Genomic DNA, 21648 nt, shown 5'->3' with positions numbered 1-21648 from the left:
AGTCGAAAAAAAAGTTTTTTTTAAAGCTGAACTCATGCCGAATAATCACAGTACTGTTCCTCCACAGCACCAGCCTCACAACAATCACACTGCTCTTTATTATGGCCAGTCCAGGTTTTTCTTTCAAGGAGTACCAGCAGCATGGTGACATTGCAGCCCTCTGTCTGGGAAATGCAACTGTCACCAGACCATGACATGAAGCAAGCTGCTGACACACATTAGACAAGCTGACAGTTCAACATTGTTCTAGGAAAGCTGAGCGCATCTAAATTCACATGCACATGCATTTTCCACACTTCTACAGCTCTTTTCTTCTGCCAAGTCCCCATTCTGCTCTTAGTGTGGTAAGAATGACTGAAATCAGCCTCTGTAAACAGAGAAGAAGCATGAGGGGGGGGGGGGATGCTGTGTGGCAGAGTTGCCAGATCTTACTGAGCTAACAAACAAATAATCATCACAAAATAAGCCAAAAGAAGCAGATGTTTAATAAATTTTCCCATTCTTGAAAATATTTGTAATTATAAGAAAAAAAAAAGGTCGCTCAAATACAAAGGGGACATGAAAAAAATCACTTTAATTATTTTGTAGAGCAAAAATATACGCAACTATAAACAAAAGCACATATTTACTTTTTAACATTGTCTCCAGGGTAGTCTCCATTGAGTTGAATGCACGTTCGCCAGTGCATGATTAACATTATTTGCCGATTCCCCCAGCATATGTTTGACTTCAACACTCAACTACTCAAAGTCATCGACAAACGTGCTATTGGTGAACGTGATGAACAATAAAATACCTATATTTGCTGGAAAAATGCAAATAAGCCCAAAAACGCGACAAGCGACTGGAACATTCTACAAGCGACTTGGCGGGAAAAAAAAAAAAAAAAATCCGCTTATTATAGGCCCAAATCCGCTTATTATAGGCGGAACTGGCAGCTCTGCTTTGTGGCGTATGACAGGGTCCCAAAAGATGCAAATTTTTTTATATAAACAAAGAACAAAAAAAAAGCAGGTAACTTGTGGTCTATTAGTTACAGAATGAATTTCCAGGAAAGAGAAGTGTAGTCGACGATGGCAGAGAATTTCCAATTTGGTGTGATAAAATTAAAGTTGCCCACATAACTAGGAGCCCCGGCACAGTGGTCTAGCGGTTATGGTGCTTGACTGCTGACCTGAAGGTTGCGGGATCAAATCCTGGTCGCCGCGGCCGCATTTTCGATGGAGGCGAAAATGTTTGAGGCCCGTATACTTAGATTTAGATGCACGTTAAAGAACCCCAGGTGGTCGAAATTTCCAGAGCCCTCTACTACGGCGGCTCATAATCATATCATGGTTTTGGGATGTTCAACCCCAGAAAGAAGAAGACTTAAGGAGAGATGCTACTCGAAGACACTTTTTCTTTAATATTCACCTTAGAGCAATGAAACTTGAGCTGCTTATAGAACTTTTTATGCTGATTTCAAATATATAATTAGTTTTCTTGCAAGTTGCATACTTTTAGTTCTGCAACATGACAAAGTGAAAAACTTAAGCCTTTTGCCCCCCCTCTTTTCAGACCTAAACTTCAATAATTTTTTACAATTGATAGTTCATAATGTTTCAAATAAAGTCTGGAATGCAAATAACTAATTAGGAAGTCCATACAAAATATGTACTAGACGTGAAAAATTTTAACGTGGGAAGTTCATATTTCTCCTACCCTAGTAAAAGTTTACATAACTTTTTTTTATTATATAATAAGAATATTGAAACTTAAACAAGATAATTGCATTTAACGTACTTTGGAAAAAATTTGGGAAAAATTTCATGCAGATCTGAGCACCAGAAGTACCCGAAAAAGGTGGGGCACATTGACAAAAATGGCAAAATTTGCGTTTTGAGAAAAACAAGTTTTAAAGTCAAAATTGCATGTTTATTTATCAAAGATGTCATTGAATGCGACTAAATTTGTACAAAAGGAAGAGCAATCCTCCTTGTAGTGGCCACTGCCATTAAAATGCGCCAGTACCATAGGTTTGGCCCTTACAGCTCTTTCGAGCTGACTCCCCGACAAGAGATTTTTTCTTCAGTGCACGCCGACGAGCCCTTGCTTCTCCTGTTAGTTTTTGAGACATTTTTTTTCTGGCGTGTGCTGTCCCGTGATGTGCCAAGAGCAACCAGATCATGAGGCGGGAGCACGCCAAGCTCTTCCAGAACACATTCAAAACTGGAGTGCCCTCGATTAAACCAACATGTTCAGTGCAGTCATATCAGCAATCAACGAAGACTCGTCGTCCTGTGATTTTTCTTCGTCTTCGAAGAGTCCGATCTTTTTCTGGGAGGCACTCACATATTCGAATGCCGCGGCAAACTTGTCGGACGCATCGGCGTCACTGCCACTACGCCTTGCGGCAGCAGACGCTCTTTTTGTGGTTTGAGTGTTTGGCTTTGATTTGCGCCAGCGTCCTCGAAATTTGTGCGCCGCGTGAAACTTCACAGGCCGGTGACCGCGCTTCCTATGGCTTTCTTCATCCATAACGGATAAGCACTCGAGAAAAGCGTTGTTCAGCTGCGCTGCTCAACGAGATACGGATCCTGCAAGTAGGCTTCACAGCACACACAGGCGCGCAGCGGCCAATGGCGGCTCCCGATCCGTACCACGTGATTTAAAGCCAGTCGCGGCGCTCGAAAAAGGCGGCAAAAGCGTGCGTCTCTTTATTATTTCTTGCGCTGCAGCAGCACGGGAAACCGTCGTCATTTGAACAGTGAGGCTCGGCTCTTCGCCTCATGCAGTCGACAATGGCGAGCGGCGGCGCATTATCGGCGGCAAGGTGCTCGAAGATGACACACTTTCGGCCTTTTGACAGCCACCTTGTGCTCTTTAGACGCAATTTTAAAACGTTTCCAGTTGAGTCTCGGCATTGATTTTTTTTTTTCAGAACAGTAGAGGTACTAATCTTAACAAAACAGGTGAAAACAAAAAATCGATAATTTTTTAGAAAACTTGCGTTTTTCGACCCGCATCTCCCCTTAACTAGGAATCAGCTAGCAGATGACATAGGCAATTGAAGATTGCTAGGAGAGGCCTTCATCCTTCAGTGTACATAAAAGAATTTCACAGCTCTGCCCAAAAGGTGATAGCAATGCACTAGACACCTAAACAAAGCTGATTTGCAGCTTTGCCCATTTTTCCAAGGGTGGGTGGAAACAAAAATAGCAGTGGACTGATGTGATGAAAACTTGCAAGTTTCTTTATGTGAGGTTCATTCCAACAATTTACTAGACATCTTTTGAGTAAGTTCGACAGGTATCTGCCAATTGAGGGTGCTAAGCTTTTCGGCTGGGGGGAGAGTGAGAGAGTGAGCTTAGAGATGTGGTGATTGTGGAGGTTAGATGCACCGGATGTTGTCCTAACTATGTATCTGCCAAGTCGTGTTTGAATCACACAGACCATTTTGTAGTTATGACTGTTGGCACAACATGCATATTCTGGCACATTTTGATTTTTACCAATTTTATTTTTTACATTTTTTAGCAATTTCATCATTTTAAAGTTTAAGTATACCTAAGCCCTACAAACCAAAAGTATAATTATAACTTTTGGACTACAACTGTACAATTTTTTCTCAAAGGTGGTGACCTACCTTAAAGGGATCCCGACGACCATAAATCAGCAAAAAAAAATGGAGAGCGCACTCAGATGCACTCAAGAAATATATTTGGCACTTAGGGCTCACTTGCGCTTAAACTCTCCAAAATTTTCCTCTGCCGGACTCGCTGGGACTCAGATTTACTAAAATTTTTCTCAAGAAACTCACTCGGACTCAAACTCACCAAAATAATTACTCATTCACTCTAGTTTCAATTTGAGTCTGTGTGAGTCGACTCATGAGTCCGTTAGTGCACAATTAACTTTTTCGACCATGGTGTCAATGCTCTACCTCACATAATCGGTCCTCTACTTGGCGCGCCTTTTGATCTTGTACCTTGAAATACAAGTTATCAGTGGTTGCAATCCAGTAACGATATTTTATTGAAAAGGATGACTAACATGAGATATTTTTATCAAGAACTGCCCGTGAAAGAGTTTTTGGGGGAGAGGTCAAGGCACCCCCCCTCTGATCAATAATTATTGAGCTGGCATATGAACGCTATAGTCCGTTGAAGTACAGTTAAACCCCTCAATAATGAGAAGCCCCCAAGAACGAAGTTCTCGTGGCAACGAAGAAATATGGCGCCCCAGTGAATGTCCATAGAGTTCAATGCATTTGCCCCCTCTAGACAGCGCAGACATTTTAAAAAGCACTCCCGCAATAACTAAAGTTTCAGGTAATGATCCGCAACATTCTTTTTTCAACCAATGAGCTAGTTGGGAACCCAGAAGTTTGGAAGTTGCAGCACCGCTCATTCGACGACAAGTCGGGCACATACGTTTTCACCAATGAGCATCGGTGCGACCATTGCTGTTTAAATTCAGTCGGATGATGATGATAGCGACAAGACTTCTTTTTTTCACTGAGAACAGGTTTTTGCTAACGCCTCTGTTGGCAACTACATCGGCACACGACGTCAAGTGATGACAACCACAAAAGTGACGTCATGCCGACAGGCATTCTGTAGACTGCCTAACTGGTTGTTGCCACGCGTGCGCTCTGTTCTGTCTCTCCGTGTGCACGCTGAGATCTCCCGCACTTTGCTTACGTGCAGTTGTTTGACCGTTGGGAAAGATGCCGCCTCGTATAAAAAGCGCAAGTTTCTGACGCTTCAGGAGAAGTCTAGGATCATCACCGAAGCTGCGAAAGGCAGAAAAAAGGTGGATATTGCAGAGGAGTTCGGCATCCTGAGCAGCTCGCTGTCTACAATTCTCAAATCAAAAGACAGCACGTAAATGCGAAGTAATTGGTTATGTATTTTTCTATTTTAATGAAAACGAAATTTACACAAGAACGAACAAAAGTCGCTTTCCCGGTGATTTCGTTATTGAGGGGTTTGACTGGACTGTACGTGTGAGTAGATGTGAGTATAAACGTGGGCCTACATAAGGCTGACAGTAGTGCTGAAGTTGAGTAGGTAGGACCGTAGGTCGGCAAAAAATGTAGAGCTCACTCAGACTCACTCAAGCAATATACTTTAAGGCGAAAGCCTTAAAGTACCGTATTTACTCGCATAATGATCGCACTCGCGTAATGATCGCACCCCTAAATTTTGTCGTCAAAATTCGATTTTTTTTTCCCCGCGTAATGATCGCACCCCGAACTTGCCGCAGCGATATGTCGTGTGCCAAGTCTAGCTGATGATCATCATGTTTACCATCTGTCGAACGTTACGTTAAATAACTCTTTAAGACTCACCAAGTGACCTGCACGCACCAAATGGATTCCAAATTTTTGCCCACCCTTGGCGGAAACGTGCCGTATTAGGATAGCAGTAAAGACAAATGCCGTAGTTTTCACCGCATGCCCGCCATGTGTTTCTACGTCTGTGGCAGCTGAACGCGCCCATCTCCGTTTCTGTCCTCTAAAAGCGGACATGGCTATGCTGTTGCCGCAAATTTAACGATTTAAACGAAAGAATTTATTATTTCGACGGAAGAAACTTTTGACGCGCGTGACGCACTCACGTCCTTCATGACTCACGAGAAAAAAGCGTTCGCTATGTTCGCTTAGCTCCGTCAGCCGCCATGTTTGTTTTGACCACGTGGTTTTGATATACAGTAGAACCCCGCTGTTACGTTCCTCAAGCCCCAACCGCATGCACGCGATTTTCGGGCGACAGCGACGAGCGACATGATTTGCTGTCGCGGAGGGCCATCCATCGCCGTCGCTTGTCGCGTCGCAGCTTTCTGGAAAACTAGAAAAAATCGCTTGTCGCCCGGAAGTGAGCGTGACGATTTCCGGCAACATGGCAGCATCACCGATCCTCGCTTCGGTTGCAATTTGCTCTTGATGCTTCCAATCGGCGCGTACTTCAATGAATGCAAGTTATAGCCTACCTTCTTTGCAACCCCATCTCACGTGGAGAGCGAGGCAGCGGCCGTATTTTGTCGTTAATTTTGATCGACGGCTCGTTTTGATGTTTTGGTGGTAGCTTGCTGCAATGATGGTAGCTTGCTACAATGTCAGTTTAAAGTGCGTCGTAGCGTCGTAGACGTCGTAGATGCGTAGTAGATAGATAGCGTGCGCTTCCGTGCGCCCACTCGAGGTCACAGCAGTTACTACTGTCGCAGTTAAACAAAACATTGCAAAAAAAAAAGAAAATCCCGTAATGCTGCTGTGACTTCCTTATCTCACACAAGTCAATAATAAATTTGACATGCTGCCATTCATCTACTCTGTAATTCTTTTTTGCAATTTACCTGCGTGCACGCAATAGTTTTAAATCTAGCAACCATGACACTTTGTCGCGAACATGTGGGTGCTCCCGTTGCGACGCGACATCGCGACGGAGCCCGTTTGTCGCTCGTCGCCGTCGCTCGAAAATCGCGTGCATGCGGTTGGGGCTTCACTGCTGCGTTTTCCCGGCTGTTACGTCGTTTTCCGCCGGTCCCGGCATAGCTCCCATAGGATACAATGTATTGGGAACCCCGCTGTTACGTCGTAACTGTCGGACCGTTCCCGTATGATACGTCGCGAAGTGCGCTCAGAGCCGACCGAGTGACTACCAAAGAGAGCCGCCATGGTGCACTTTCACGCAGCTTGGCCTCGTTTGACCGTAATATTAGCCGCATAAGAGGCGCAAGCAACAGAATCTTTCAATTGATGCAAACAAAAGCATGGCCTTCGAGATTCAAATTGCAAAGATGGCGTCTATGACGTAACTGCTCGCGAAAGCAAGGCCTTCGAGATTGGCATTTACTATTGACAAAAGCATAGCCTTTGAGATTTGTATTGCACAAACATGGCGTGTATGACGTAATTGCATGCGAAAGCAAGGCCTTCGAGATTGGCATTCACATCTGCCATCGCGTTGGCGTAGACTCAACATCATCGTTATTTGTCGGAGAGCGGGAGGAGTTCGAGCTGGTTGGAGCTCGCACGGTCGTGCGTGCGGTTCGCGGTCGGACTCGCTGCGCCGGTCGTGATTGCGTGTGCTTAGTTCTCTCATGCCTACAGCTGTTGGTGTTAAAAAATCACATACGTTGATTACATTTCTGTGGATGAGGCCGTCCTAAGCTCCGCGTTTCTATCCATCGACTAGATCGCGGCTGAGCGCGCCAATTTTCGTACTGCTCGTAAGAATTGAAATAAAATTCTGTACCACTAAATATTTTGCCGTTTTTCCTGTTTTTCGGCTCTTACGTTTCCCGTCTCTTGCGTTTATTTCCTACGGTCCCTTCCAAAACGTATCAGCGGGGTTCTACTGTACCGCAGCAACAAGCTGCCGACGAGTTCCCATAATTCCTGAAAAAGCCGCGTCGCCGCCATCGCCGCGTTTTTGTCACCGTTCTGTAACGTGGTGGCGTGCTTTGTGGTTGCTTGTTTGAGTGCCGGTTCACGATGGGGCGATACGCGAGTTTCACTGCCGCGTTTAAGCTGAAGGCGGTTGATTACGCGCTCGAGCACGGCAACTGCGCTGCCGGCAGGCATTTCGGCGTCCACGAAATCAGAATACAGGCATATCTAACGCACTCGACGGAACGGAAGATAACCTGTGGGACTGTGATGACACTGCCGGTTCCGACAGGGAATCGAGCGGCGACGACACTGACGCCAGTGACGCTTCAGACTCTGAATGAAAGTTAGGGGGTCAGTGAATGAAAAAAATAAAGGGCAATATGCAATGCATGTAGTTCCTGCGTAATGTGTGCATTCATTACAAAGGTAAGCCTTACTCTACTTTTATTTTTGGTTATGTTCATGATAGCTATCGTAAGAATTCTGATACGCGACTTGTTTGCGTTTTCAGTGCTCGAAATATTATTTCGCGGAAAATTTACCCCGCATAATGATCGCACCCCGAAGTTGGTGTCAATTTTTTTGAAAAAAAAAGTGCGATCATTATGCGAGTATATACGGTATATTTGTCTCATCAAATGCAAAAATTGACCGGCATCCCACCTCGGCGGAATCAACATGAGTGATGCAAAATATCATCACATGATGACATCACTATATGACGTCACTGTGACGTCATCACGACATCAGTGCTTGGTCAAAGGTGGGCCGATCCCGGAGGCCGTGAAAAACAAGGTGAGGTGCAAAATGCTTACATTGCCCCCGATCCTGGAGGCATTGCAAAACCACATTAGTTGCAGAAAGCTTTCAGAGGCGGGCGCGGGAGGTTCAATACATCGACTTAGAAAAAGAAAATGGCTTCTGCCTTCGAGTTGACTGAGGCGGATGCATAAGGGACCCTGTGATTTTGCACTTGGGGCTCACTCAAGCTCAGACTCGCCAAAATTTTCCTCAATTGGACTCACTAAAATTTTTCTCGACCGGTCTAACTCAGAGTCAAATTCACCACAATATCACTCATCCGGACTCACTCAGACTCACGGCTCGATATGAGTCTGAGTTTGCCGACCTCACAAATCCATTGAGCTGGTGACCACTAACAGATCAATACAAGTACTCTGCAACAAGTGTGTTGTTTATGATAAGGTTTTAAGCATGAGACTGCAGTGGCATGTGTAGGTTGTGCTCCTACACGTCACAGCATCCCTTGAACAACCTCAACAAAGACCAATGACATGACATTGGATAGACACCTTCAGGTAACAAAAATATGTAGGCAATTATACATTCTAATTTATTTTCTGCAGTGCGTCCCTTCCCTTCCCCCTCCAAGCCATGCCAGCATGAGCCGGAAGTATAAAATGTACTTGAAGTTACAACTGGTGCAAAAACTATTCTATAACCAGAATTATAACCCTCGATCTCTTCCAAATGTGCTGTGGTTTTCCTTAACCTTGTTCTATGGCAGTTGGCAATTATACCAAGCTGCAAAGTGTCATATTTTTCTAATTAACTCAAATAACTATACCCCTCTCTTCTGTTCTTAAATTATTTGCATAAGTAACCTAATCATCTCAATAAGCTGAGAATGAGATTACCTAATCATCTTATTATCTAGTAATTGAAAAATGTCCAAAGCACAGGTACAATATAGGCACTTACGATAATGAAAAAGCCTCCGCACATTTCAGCACCTCAGTATTTTTTTCTGGACACAACCAGACACTCTACTTTTGCAAGCACTGTACTTACCAGCTGAGGCAAGCCGGATCCACTACCGGAAGTAATGGAATGCTCAATGAGGTCCTTTAGGCAAGGCCCTCCATCTTCAATGGGAAGAAAAGGTTCACGGCAGCCTGATGCAAAAAAGCTGCGACTCTCGAGAGACTTCTTGTGCCTACAAAAAATAAAATAAGATCTTGTTGAAGAAGACAGACGGCTGAATATGCTTAGTGGGATGGGATTGTCAGCTATACGTCACACTGACGCATTTATGAGTGCCCCCCCCCCCCCCTCCCGTATCACTCCTCTGCATTTCTGACGCTTATCCAGTACAGGCATCACCACACTCCAGCTACACTCGAGCTGAAGTCAGAATCATTGGTGGAGTTGAGGGGCACAGTAAACCTGACAAAAAACCGATCGCTGTATACACAGTCAGGCTCTACGAAGACTGGGTCAGGGATTTGTTGTGGCTAAGTTTGAACCATTTGGGTACAATCAACAAAGTTTTACTGCATATTAATCACAATTCCCCAGTATGCAGTTGACATTGCAACCCCACTGACCTCCCCAAGCCTGCCTTGAGTGCACATGCTTGCACACTACAGGGCAGACCAGCGGATGCAAATTATGTGAGTAAAAGTTCTTTTTTTTGTAACCACGGTGATAGTTTAGGTGTGCGCAAATTACACGAGGATGCAGATTACACGAGTAAATACGGTATTATTCATTTTTCTTCCATGCCTTCTAGTGGTAAATGCTTGTTGGACTCATTCCGATAATGAACTGCAGGTAGTATGCTTCACTGTATTACATGACTGCGTTGCGGTGAACCATATTAAAGCAAATCATCATTACAATTCACAACACAAATTCTTAGGCATACCTATCACCAATTTTACGGCAACAGTGTTAAAATGGTAGAACATCTACTTCCAATGCAGGAGGTACTGGGTTTAGTTTCCAGTGCCACTGGGCATCCAGCCGTTTTCCTAAAGGGAGCGGTACCCCACCTTGGCTTTTGGTAATGCATGGGCATTGACTTCAAAAGGTGAGCGTTCCTTTCCTCTGTTCTATCTCTGACTCAATGCTGTGCTGTTGAGAGAAAGATCCTCTTACATAGCTGCAGATGGCATTACAGAAGCGAGAAACAATATTTTTCCAGTTTGTGACAACAGGCTGTCAATTCCCTGCTGTATGCAACGCAATAATATTTCACTAACGCATTCACATAAGCCTCATCTACTGATCAGTAACATTCTCTTAATATGTATAAAACTATTTCAGGGCCCCATTAATAAAGCGAATAGAGACTAGCACATGCCATTATCACACAAATGCACATCCTACCTTGTGTAGAATATGTAGCCACTCAAGCATAGGCACAGCACAACCCCTAGGACAGCAATTAAAACGACGATCTGAAGATAAGTGTCCTTGTACAGGTATACGGTAGGTCCGTACTCTGCAAAAGAAAAGCAATATTGGATATATAAGACTCTTGACAGGGCAAATTAAGATACCAAGAAACTTTTATGTCTAAACAGCTGGAACACTTACAGGTGAAGAGGCTGTTTTAAACAGATATTTGTAGAAGGTAACAAGCACGAATACAACAACCAGCGCGTTCCAAACTCAGAAGTTGCTAAGAAATAACTGCCAAACCAGGATGCAGTATCAGCATGGCAGCACACTACAAAATGTTAAATCACCATCTCCATGTTCAGGAAAGTGATTTTTCCTCACAAGAAATACAAGGAGGCAGTTACTTTGTCCACAAATATAGAAATGTTGCTGTCGACATACGACCACGATAGAACAGCACAAAAAGAATGCGAGTTGTACTAACCATCATCAGCCCTTATATGGTACATTGGCTTCAGGTACTTATTGCAAAGGTCACCACTCCTGCAGCAAGCAATCATTTTCGGCACCTTATGCGGGACAAGGTGAGCCTTGCACTGAAAGGAAAAAGGAACAACGATCAATCTGCAAATGCTTTGAACATCTGGGCAATGTGCCCGCTTGTGGAAGTGCCGCTACAAATGCTTGAAGACTGTACAATAAGGAAAATTTATACTAATGTAAAAAATGCCTCAGAGTTTGTGTGTGATTTTGTAAAACCTGCTCTTGCTTTAACATGCCCTTTTTCTCTTAGTTACAATGCAACAGTGGAACTATACATTGATGAGTAAAAGTAATGCACACTGAAGGGGAACAATGAGGGAAAAACTAGACACCTAAAACACCGCAAGAAGAACAATGAAGCACAGGGAAAGAGTGTCCCTGTGCTCCTTCGTTCTTCTTGTGGCGTTTTAGGCGTCTAGTTTTTCCCTCATTACGATGAACCAAATAGCCCAGCAACAAGTACTTCTAAGGGAAACAGTCAACTAAGCTGGTGTTAAGGTAAAAAAAAAAAAAAGTTATACTTTAATATTATCCATGTTCTGCCCTATAACACAAAAATTACCTGCTTGAGATATATGTATTAGTATAAAAATCAATTGAATAGGTTACCAAACACTTTTTTTTTTGCACCCCCCCCCCCCATACAACAAAACCAAAATATTTACATGCCAATAGCTATCCTCCAGTGGCTGTTTGTGTCACCTTTATCTTTTTCCTCCGCACAATACTTAACTGCCAGGAAAAGTGATTTGTGGCTTCTTTCGTACTCATGGATTTTCTGTCGCAGCCAAATTCAACTGACGCGGTGCCTAATAATAAAGACAAAAACACTCGCGTCCTTCCCAAAACGTGAAAAGGGGAAAGACCATTCAAAGTAAAGCTACACACCCACAATATGCTGCTTTCTTCAGCGGGCAAACATCCATAACTTCGTTCAGGTTCAAACTGTGATGTCTCTGCATTGTATACCTCCTCAACAGCACTGAAGCAGTCGCTGTCTGGTGGTGCAGTGCACGTACCATTGTAGGACCCATCAGGGCAGGTCCCAAGACAATAACAATCTAATGCTTTTCCTGCAATGAAAACATGGGAACAGTTTTAACCGTGCCTAAAAAAGACTGAAGCTCAGGAAAGCACCTACGCTCTTTTGCCAGGTTTACGCACGGTGGTGAAATTGTCATGTTGCATTAGCCACCCAGAAGATATGCATACAGCAGCACTATAGGCACACAATAAAGTTTTTCTTTTACAGAATATGTGGCTGGCTTTCACTCCCAATGGGCTGGTGTAAGTGACGAATCATGTTCACTATATAGAGTTTATGAGACTGTGCAAACGAATAAAGAGGACCAACAGACTAAACACAGAAAATACTTTCAATAAAATGTCATAGCTGAAAAATAAAGAGACACTAAAAGCAAATGACAATTAAGGCTACAATGAAATTACCTAATACTTGAGAATGTCAATTATTACGGACAACCATGCTTTAGTAATAGAGATATTATAGTAAATGTGCAACATGAAATGAGACACTAACAAGATGTTCTAGTACTAGCGCCTTCACAGTGTAATTCTGTCTATAGTATGTTTGTTACAACAACTTAAGAAAAATATAAGCTTTGCCCACAACCATCGCTGTCTCACCCAAAAACAATTTGCATAATGCTCCATCTAATTGTGTTTGCTTATTTCCGTGACGTCAAGCAATTTTCCGTGCCGATTTTACCTAACAGATACACGTTTGCTTTGCTGGTTTTAAATAATAAAACTTCAAAGTTTCGGCAAATTTTATTCATGACAGTGACATCAATTTTCAGCCAAAAATAACATTCTAATCAGAAACGACGAGCCTTTATTTCACAATGTGTCTCGTATTTACAATAGCAAAAAGAAAGTACTTGCACTTTGAACGAAAAACCAGCCGGCAGAACTCTCTTGCAAAGGTGAAGGACAAACACACTGAGGGTGGAGCTTTAGTTAGGTTGTCACCGACTACATTACTCAACCGCTCATGATAGAGAGTCGGTGTAGGGCATCGTAACATGGCACAAAATGCAAGCTCTGAATTTCTATTCAATTATTAAAGAAAATATCATTTTGATGTTATCCTAAGTGGTGCCCAAGCTCGCATCCCAGGGATGATTTGTTTTGGTAACAGCCACCACTCTCAAAGGCTATGTTTTTGGATACGAAGAGCTCCAGATTCAACAGCAGAAGACGGCACACATCATGGCCACCACGTCCAAGACGACACCATCATTTGACAATGATGCAGGCAATGCGGCTGGTAGAAAATTTTCATCACCTGCACCATGAGTCGTTGAAGAAAAAACTATGGACACACAAGCAGACAGGACGAGTGCATTATCTACACTATTCAGCAACTATCACAGCTGGAAGTCAAACATTCTAATGGAAGCTTGCTTTGTCAAGGAGCAGACATATTCACTGTGCCAATATCCACGAAGAAAAAACAAAGCTGAACATTCCAGGTGTAAGTACAATGTATGGGTCAAGATTGCATTTTCAACCTCCTTGCCCTTTGTCATCAGATTGCATGGCACCACACTTCGTAGAATTAGAAGTCATGTGCCCTGGTGTTCATACAATTGAATGCAAATAGAGCTGACATTTTTCTATTTTGCTAGCTTTATGCACATCCACCAAGAAACTTTCTTACTGCTTTTAACAGAGCAATATTTTCTTATTTATGCATCATATCAACAGTGATTCAGTAAATTGCAACAGATTACTGGACTTTGATAAACCATGGTCACAAGTATTTGTTGATTATCAATAGTGTTTAAGGGGTCAAGGAAGTAGCGGTGCGAACACACACCCACAAGAGAAACATGTACACACAAGCACTGGGTGTGTGTTCGCAATGCTACTTCCTTGCTCCATAATGAACCAACTAGCCCCCAAAAAAGTATTTATGTTTAAGGTACCGTCACTTTTATGGGAAGAGAACATACACATAACAGTCAACAACTATGCTAGTTCTCAAGACATTGGCATCATTACTTGAACCAAGTCAAACTTGGTTGTCTGTGCATGCTCCGCTCCACACTCAATGTTTTTTCTCTTTCTCTATCTACACTTAATCTGTCTGAAAGAATTAGGTTACCATCGATGGAACGTGGTCGTGCCGACTCCCATTCACTATGTTTCAATGTGAGCAAGCAATCACTTATAATACATCACTGCACTTTTATGCGAGTCGTGTTCACTTCAAAAACAGGTTTGAATAATACACTCGGGATAGCATTCAAATGTGTTTCTTATGTATATATTCTACGGTTGGACAGAGCAGTTTGTGTTGGTCACTGCATTTTATTAAGCCGTAAATGAACATTTGCCATAGCCAATGACGCAAGGTAGGCACTTGGACTGTATGTAGTACCTGTGTCTGTGAATACGCCGCAGATACAGTTACTAAGACAGTTTGTAGGCCTGAATGACAAAGGCTACACCTGTTGCATGCATTCTCATTCCGGCATTAACGACCGGAACTTTTTTTCCCTCTTCCGAGTTCTTCAAAGCCACTGCTGCCTTAGTTTTTAGAGGGGAATACAGATTGGATGCCTAGAGAGCTTCTTTTCCTTCACTGCAATATACTTCGACGTTGTACTCAGTTTGCTGACATTAAAACATTTAATACCATTAGGACATGCAATATTGCTCTGAAAATTGCTAGCGCGATGTCCAAATCAGGTTCCGAGGGTTTCTTTGTTTGTTGGAAGCCAATTTCTTCACGTCCTCAGGCCCTTCTTCTCTGGCCTTGGATAGATTCAAACCTTCTTGTGCTTCCAGGAATTGATCTGGTAATTCTAGCATATGTTTAAGCAATATACCTCACCTCACCTTCAGATAAAAGTGACAGGCTGCACTCCTGTCAATTAGAGACTGCACGGTGGCAACTGCTGAGAATTTGCTCCTTAACTGGAAGCCCTTTAGGCGTGCCGTAAAGTCTCTAAAAGTTCGATCCAAATGTCAAAATAGTGGCCGAGCCTCACAGCATACTACACAGTAGTTTTGTCATCAGCTGGCTTTCCTGACCGAAGCTTAACTAGAAAGCATTCGCTTGTGAATCTGAATATTTTTAGCAAATACCAGGGCTGGGCAAAGATACTTTGAAATTGTATCGCGATACGATACAAGATACTCAGGCAAGAAGTATTGGAGATACAGATACAAGATACTGCCGCAAAAATTGTATCCGATACGATACTTGGCAATTGTATCTTAAGATACTTCGATACATTCTCAAATTTGTTATTATAGATCCATATAATGTAGCAGCAAACGCCTATGCATGAAAATGTCTTTACTGTGACCTATTTTGTTTCACTTGAATGAAATATCTGTTACTATCTCAAACGTTTTGCCCTTCTTGCTCAAAGCATTAGTTTTTGGAAGGAAACATTAGTTTCCTTCCAAAACAACTTATCGGGGTTTGTTTTAGCTTCCTCACAGGACAACACTTTGTACACTTCGCTGACAGCGGTACTTGCTTTGCACAGCTTGCCGACCATCTAGCAGGTTGCCATATAAAAACAATAACTTCAAAAGAAGCCTTCGCACGACGGGGCAAATACCGGTGAGGACTTTTTCCATAGCTGTAAAAGACAGCTTGCACAATACCGTATATCCGGACAGGTGTACAGCAGCAACGACGCTGGTAGCGACATTTTTCTTTCTTTTTTTTTTTGGGGGGGGGGGGTGCTGACGCATAGTGTATACTAGGGGTTTGAGACCTTTCGCTAGCGGCCCGGCCCGCACACATGACTGTCTTCGTCTCATTTGTTTTTATTTTCTAAATAAGTATGTTCGTGAGCTGCACAGGCATGACTGGTCTCAAGCATTCCTTTCGTCAGGAACATGTGGTCACCATGTACTAAAACATAACCGTGGAACAAAAACTCTATATTTCAGAATCCGCGTCCAGAGATCAGTCATTCTGTACATCGCTTTCGATGTTTCTCGAATCCTGACTCCAAATCCCCTTCAGAAATGACCTATATATAAGATATGGGGAAGGCTTCCTGTCAAACGTCATTTTGTTCAAACTCTCTCCCACTATCTTCACTGTCCCGGCCCTTGCAACAAAATTTCGCGACTGCGGCCCGCTGGCTATAAGCTCAGATTGAGACCCCTGGTGTATACGTAGATGACATAAAACTGCAATGACTTTTCATATTCTACTTATCTGCCGGCTTAAAGGATCCTTTGTTGATATACTCAGTAACGTGCAATCTTTTAGCAATTTTTCTTCAACGAGAGAACATGTGCAACACAGAAACGTCTCCGACGTACAAAACGTCTCAGGACACCGCCGCTATTCGCGCTATTGCCACTTGTAGCTCCCATTACGTGGCGATTAGTAATGCGAAAAATATTTAAGAAAGCCTAAAACAGGAAAACAAATATAAGTTAAATAGAGAGGTGGTTGTGTATCAAACATTCACATTGAATGAGTACAGAAACACAATCATAATGATTTCCAATATTATATTGCAAACTCAATTTCGCTATTTTCTTAATCGGTAAGCAGAATGTTTTTTACTGTTTACTCAAGGTACGCCCACATAATTATATACTTGTTTTCAACATCGCCTTGGCAACGTGTAACTGTGGAAACAGTAGTGGAAATAAAGTAGACAGATAGAACAATAAAGCAGAGATCTTATTTTGGGAGCGCGTTACAAAAGACATACTGCAGTGACCAGACCGGAAAAACACTGCACAGACTTAGGTAATGTAAGGAATGCAAAATGACAGCTAAGAAAGCACTTGTGCTAATAATAAAATTATGATTTCGTAAATTCTTTGAATAAATGTAGCAAGAAGTGAAAAACACGGTACGCGAATATATTTTCTGTTAGGTAAACACTTGCTCTTTTAGATCTAGCATCAGTATACCAATGGTGCTAACGTTGTTAGATTCTTATTTGCATATAAGTTAATTCATGGCATGCAAGTCAAACTTACATCCACGAGATCCTTGAAATCGTTGATATGTAAAACACACGCGACGCAGAGGAACCCCATTTTTGCACGCATCACATTTAGTTACGGAGTAAGACGCAAGACGCGAGAGAATCTTTAATAACGACACTGTAGCAACATAGGAATTTGCGCGATACACGCGGCGCAGGACAGTGGCTAAGAGCAAGTATCGCGGCATTGGCGCAACTAAAAAGAAGAGAAATCGAGAAAACAAAAAGTACGTGGGCTGGGCGTAGACATCCGCGCGCTTGTCTTCCTCATCTTCTGCCCTCACTGGGATACTCTGGCGGGAAAATAAAATTGCGTCACTGCCCCAAGACTCATTCAGATGGCTTAGTGGTACCTGTACCAGCTTGAGAAGCGGAGCTTGGCCAGCGATTATTGTTTCGCACGGTTGTGTAGCGATAGAAGTATCTTGTATCTTAAGATACACAATACATTATCGAATGTATCGGAAATACAGATACAGATACTCGTTTTTCGAGAAGTATCGCGATACAGATACAAGATACACATAGAGTATCTAAGATAGTATCTAAGATACATGTATCTTCGATACTGCCCAGCACTGGCAAATACCTATGGTGCCCTTCAAGAAAACCTAGCCACATGTAAAAAAACATCTGCCTAGCTTTCAACTATCGAAACACTCACTGCATACAGGTCAGCAAGAGCATGGTACAACACATAAAATTGGTTACGATGACAATATAAATGACCCTTGGCTCTCTCACCCTCCTATGAGTACACTTTGCACCAAAGAGGTCCTATGGCGTGCACGTACTGGATTTTCGACCGCGTCGCCTGCACTCCATGCCCGTCAATAGGATGCAGTTGCCAGCGACTGACCTATCTGTCCCCCGAAATTCCTCATGAAACTACAGACAATTAGGAGTAGGCCCTTTGGTACGCCAGCGAACGTCACTTGTCCAAAACCAAGTCAAAGCCCAGATTCACAGAACACACTAAACATATTACATTGTGATGTAACCAGCACACTTGGCTGGTTACATCCCAACAGTTCTCAGATGGGTTAACAATCGTCCAGCACTAAAGAAGAAGCACTTGATTATGTTCAAGAACTATATGTACCCTTTCCTATTCACCAGTGCTTGTTCAGAGTCCGAATCCATGGCATAATTCATGAAGACACTGGTTGACTAGCGCTGCAATGGGGATTTATGCTTCAGTGGTCGTGTTGGTTACTTGGCTATTCTGACTGACTGTCGGACTGCTTCCGCCCCCTTCGTTCCCGCACGCCCACATTGGCTTCCGCCTGGGTTCGAGAGCTTTCGATTTGAGTCACCCGTTCATAGCACAGCCTGGGAAAGCGCGAGTTCCTTCTCGCAGCTTTGACAAGGCGTCGGTTGCCGCGTCAGCTGTGGCCGTTTCGAGCGCGCTGGTGATGGTGATGCGTCATGTTGCGAGCTCTGCGACGATCCAGGTGTGTCGCGTCAGCACGGTTCGTAGTACGCGGGCTGTGTCCTTGGCGAGATCTCTCGTGGCCGGCGATTGTAAAGTGACGCTGGCTGTAGGGAGCGGTTGCGCGTGCTTCGTGCAGACGCACTTTTGTGACATACCTTAAATACCATGCGAGCCATGCAGCCGTAAAGACATGCCGTGAACGAGTATCTGGTTGAAATTACCGCGTTTCGAACGCGCTTCAAGCCGTCACAGCGAAAGCTCACGAACGCTCTGTCACACCACTTTAGCTCCGCACCCTATTTCTTAATGTAATTGAAAGCCTCTGTAATGGCGCTGCCAAAAATCACGTTAGCGAAAACAGTTGGCAGCCGTTCAGAAATAATATTTTTGCATCATAGCGATACTTAAGGAACCTCCCCGAATCACTCAAGGCCCCCAAGATTCCTATGCTCTGACTAAAGCAACTTACAAAACACAAGCAAACGTTTCAGTTTCTGCTGAAGCTACCGCAGCTGATGTTTACAGCGTGAAGTATATGTACCCAAGCCCAGACGAAAACATTCAGCAAAGTACAGGCACGTTCACACAGCAGGATCTGAATTATGCGACAGCGAATACAGAACTTCTGTGTCAATCAAACAGCAGTTGTGCAAGTTATGCGCTTAACAAAACAAACAACGAAGCTAAAACGCGAAAATTTGTGCCTCGAATAGTGCTTACATAAAGCGATAACAATAAGTACAACTTATCAAACTAAATGAAAGATGCCGATCTTACCGTTTTGAACAAGCAGTGCGAGAAAAACGGTGGGTATCAGCCACAAAATTTTCCATCTCGTTCGCATCTTCAGCCAACACAAAACCCCACCAACAGCAGCCATCTTTACTCGAGCGGTAGCAACAGTCACGTGACATTTAAAAACTAATAGAAACAAAGCGTGTGGACAACGCGCGTCATCTGTTTTTGCTGGCGTAAGCGGCTGCAGTTTCTGTTGGAGCACATTGAGGCTAACAAGACGTTTTTAAAATCTCCTTGAGACCTGGACAATCTCATTATTCGTTTGACACACACAAAAAAAAAGACGTTGTTTTTCTTCAGAAGCAAGCCTCCCTCTGAGATTGACGACACACACAGATCACGCAGTCACATGAATCTCGCGTCAGATGTAGAGCGTTGGTACAGTAAGTAGAATTTCATACACTGTAGTGTTGTAGATAATTATTTAAATTTTAATTAACTTTATGTTCTATTAAAGACGTATGCAGCCCACAAAAGCATATCATTTAAGGTGAGCTTGATCGGTGGGCTCAAAGGAAATCATTTCCGGGGCCTTGGCTTTGACCATAGAGTTAATATACTGACTATATGGCTTTGACACTCCCTGAAATTCCTGGATACGCTTGCTTAGCTTTCAAAAAGCGTATAAAAATGACTCTGACAGCACCTAAATAGCCATCGCAGTACCCTACCCATGTCCTTCCTCCATGTCGCAGCCTAATAAACTTGCAGGCCAGAGCTGCCAAAGCCAACATCGGATGAAGCCGCAGCCATATGCAAGCCATACGCGTAGTTCCTTGCGCGTGGAGGTGTTATGTGGATGTGCAGTACACGTGTTTCGTCTGACAGCACCGTGAATGGCTTACGTCTCCTTCGATTAGTGTTTAGGAGCGAACGAAAATGTGAGATATACCGAAGTCTGCGTACTTCATTTACACGTCATTTGCCAAGTTGTAGTGGGCCCTAAATTGGCTACTGTCTATTTAAATCTGCATGCAACTAGTGTCAGCGCGTGCTGGCGGTTGCAGAAAATTGCTTAAGACATACGAATAGTAGAAACACAAGCGCACAGACGTGGCCCCTTTAATGGCCGTTTAATAGAAAACCTTATGCATTTCACTTGTATTTAAGTAGATGGTTAAAAGTTTTTCCTCTGGCACATACTTAGTAGTATGGGGACTATGCTTGGTGGTCTATATATATTGTCTGGTCTCACCGATGTAATAACTGCTTATTCTTGCCATCTTCAAAGCTCATAGTCGCATATCTGTATTGCAGATGAGTCGCTATTTCACAGTACAAGAAGATACATCTGAAGAAATAAGTCATCCATTGGCAAACGCAGATGACACCAGTAAGAGAACCGTGACTAAACACGGGAAAAAAAAGGATCAGATGGTGAAACATACAGCAAAAAAACTGAAGACTGTTACCACATCTCCTGCCGATGAGAATACAGCTGCAAAGTACAAACGTTCGAGCCATTTGACACTCGTAAGTTGTTTGCTTTTTAAACATATCATTTTGTCCCAGAAATTGCTTCATGATTTTTGTAGTTACATTTAATGGGGGATTTTCTTTGTCTTTCCTGTAGAAAGGAATCAAAACACGTGTTCAGCGCAAAAAGATCCAAGCTGATGTCAAGAAAGTGAGGAAGTCAGTGCTTCAAGCAGCCCGTGCAGAATTACTGCTACCCGAAGATGTTGGGTAAGTTTTAAAATTTTTCTCACTACGAGATTGTGCCTTTAAAAAAAATGTTTTTTTTTCATATGCAGGTATCTGCAGGCTGATGATGGGGAAGAAACATTTCAGCTTTTGCAGAAAGACATTGCAGACGCTGTAGACATTACCAGCTGTACAAAATATTTTGATCTCAATCTACCACAGTTTGGGCCATATTCAATTAACTACTCAAGGGAAAGCCGGTAAGCACGATAAACTTTAGCCCAGTTGATTGCTTGTGTTGTCCAATGCATAGCTTGTTGCATGCATTGTTTGTGTTTTAAATATTGATGTCATGCAGTGTTGTGAGGCTTGGCTATTGGATAATATTTGGCCATGAGAGCAGTGTAACAAGACTGAAACTTGGGCTAGTCTGTTGCACATCATATCAGAATGGCAATGCATGAACACATGGGACAAGGTAAAGAATGAACATGTAAACATGACGATGATATGAAGGAATTTTGGTTTAAATGTATTTATGAAGTAGCCTAGTAGCCACCCTGAAGTTCTTCCCGCCACCAACCCCTCAAGGTACCCTCATTATGAAAACTTGGCAGCACAAACAAACAAGACACAGAAAGAGCAGGACAACTTGTTTGTGTTGTGTTCCTGCTCTTTCTGTGTCTTGTTTGTTTGCACTGCCC

At 43.1% G+C, this 21648-nt stretch overlaps 2 protein-coding genes across 2 annotated transcripts in view; one reads left to right on the top strand and one right to left on the bottom strand.

Annotated features, from left to right (window-relative positions):
- The window catches only part of LOC119396665 (bone morphogenetic protein receptor type-1B), a 50088-nt gene extending 30687 nt beyond the window's left edge, over positions 1-19401 (bottom strand). The window contains exons 1-5 of the mRNA XM_037663964.1: positions 19280-19401; positions 11954-12138; positions 11007-11118; positions 10508-10622; positions 9188-9332 (exon numbers count right to left, since the gene is read on the bottom strand). Coding sequence (XP_037519892.1) covers positions 9188-9332; positions 10508-10622; positions 11007-11118; positions 11954-12138; positions 19280-19382 — 660 coding nt within the window. The 5' untranslated portion in view covers positions 19383-19401. The remainder of the gene's footprint in view (positions 1-9187; positions 9333-10507; positions 10623-11006; positions 11119-11953; positions 12139-19279) is intronic.
- A 669-nt stretch (positions 19402-20070) lies between these two features.
- Positions 20071-21648, top strand: part of LOC119396647 (WD repeat-containing protein 46) — a 37612-nt gene continuing 36034 nt past the window's right edge. Inside the window, exons 1-4 of the mRNA XM_037663940.2 lie at positions 20071-20181; positions 20558-20773; positions 20874-20986; positions 21055-21204. Of these exons, the coding sequence (XP_037519868.1) occupies positions 20558-20773; positions 20874-20986; positions 21055-21204 (479 nt within the window). The 5' untranslated portion in view covers positions 20071-20181. The remainder of the gene's footprint in view (positions 20182-20557; positions 20774-20873; positions 20987-21054; positions 21205-21648) is intronic.

This window comes from Rhipicephalus sanguineus, chromosome 1 (genome assembly GCF_013339695.2).
Source record: "Rhipicephalus sanguineus isolate Rsan-2018 chromosome 1, BIME_Rsan_1.4, whole genome shotgun sequence".
NCBI lineage: Eukaryota > Metazoa > Arthropoda > Arachnida > Ixodida > Ixodidae > Rhipicephalus > Rhipicephalus sanguineus.
Note: the sequence above shows the minus strand (reverse complement) of the source record. Positions and strands in the feature narration are given on the sequence as shown.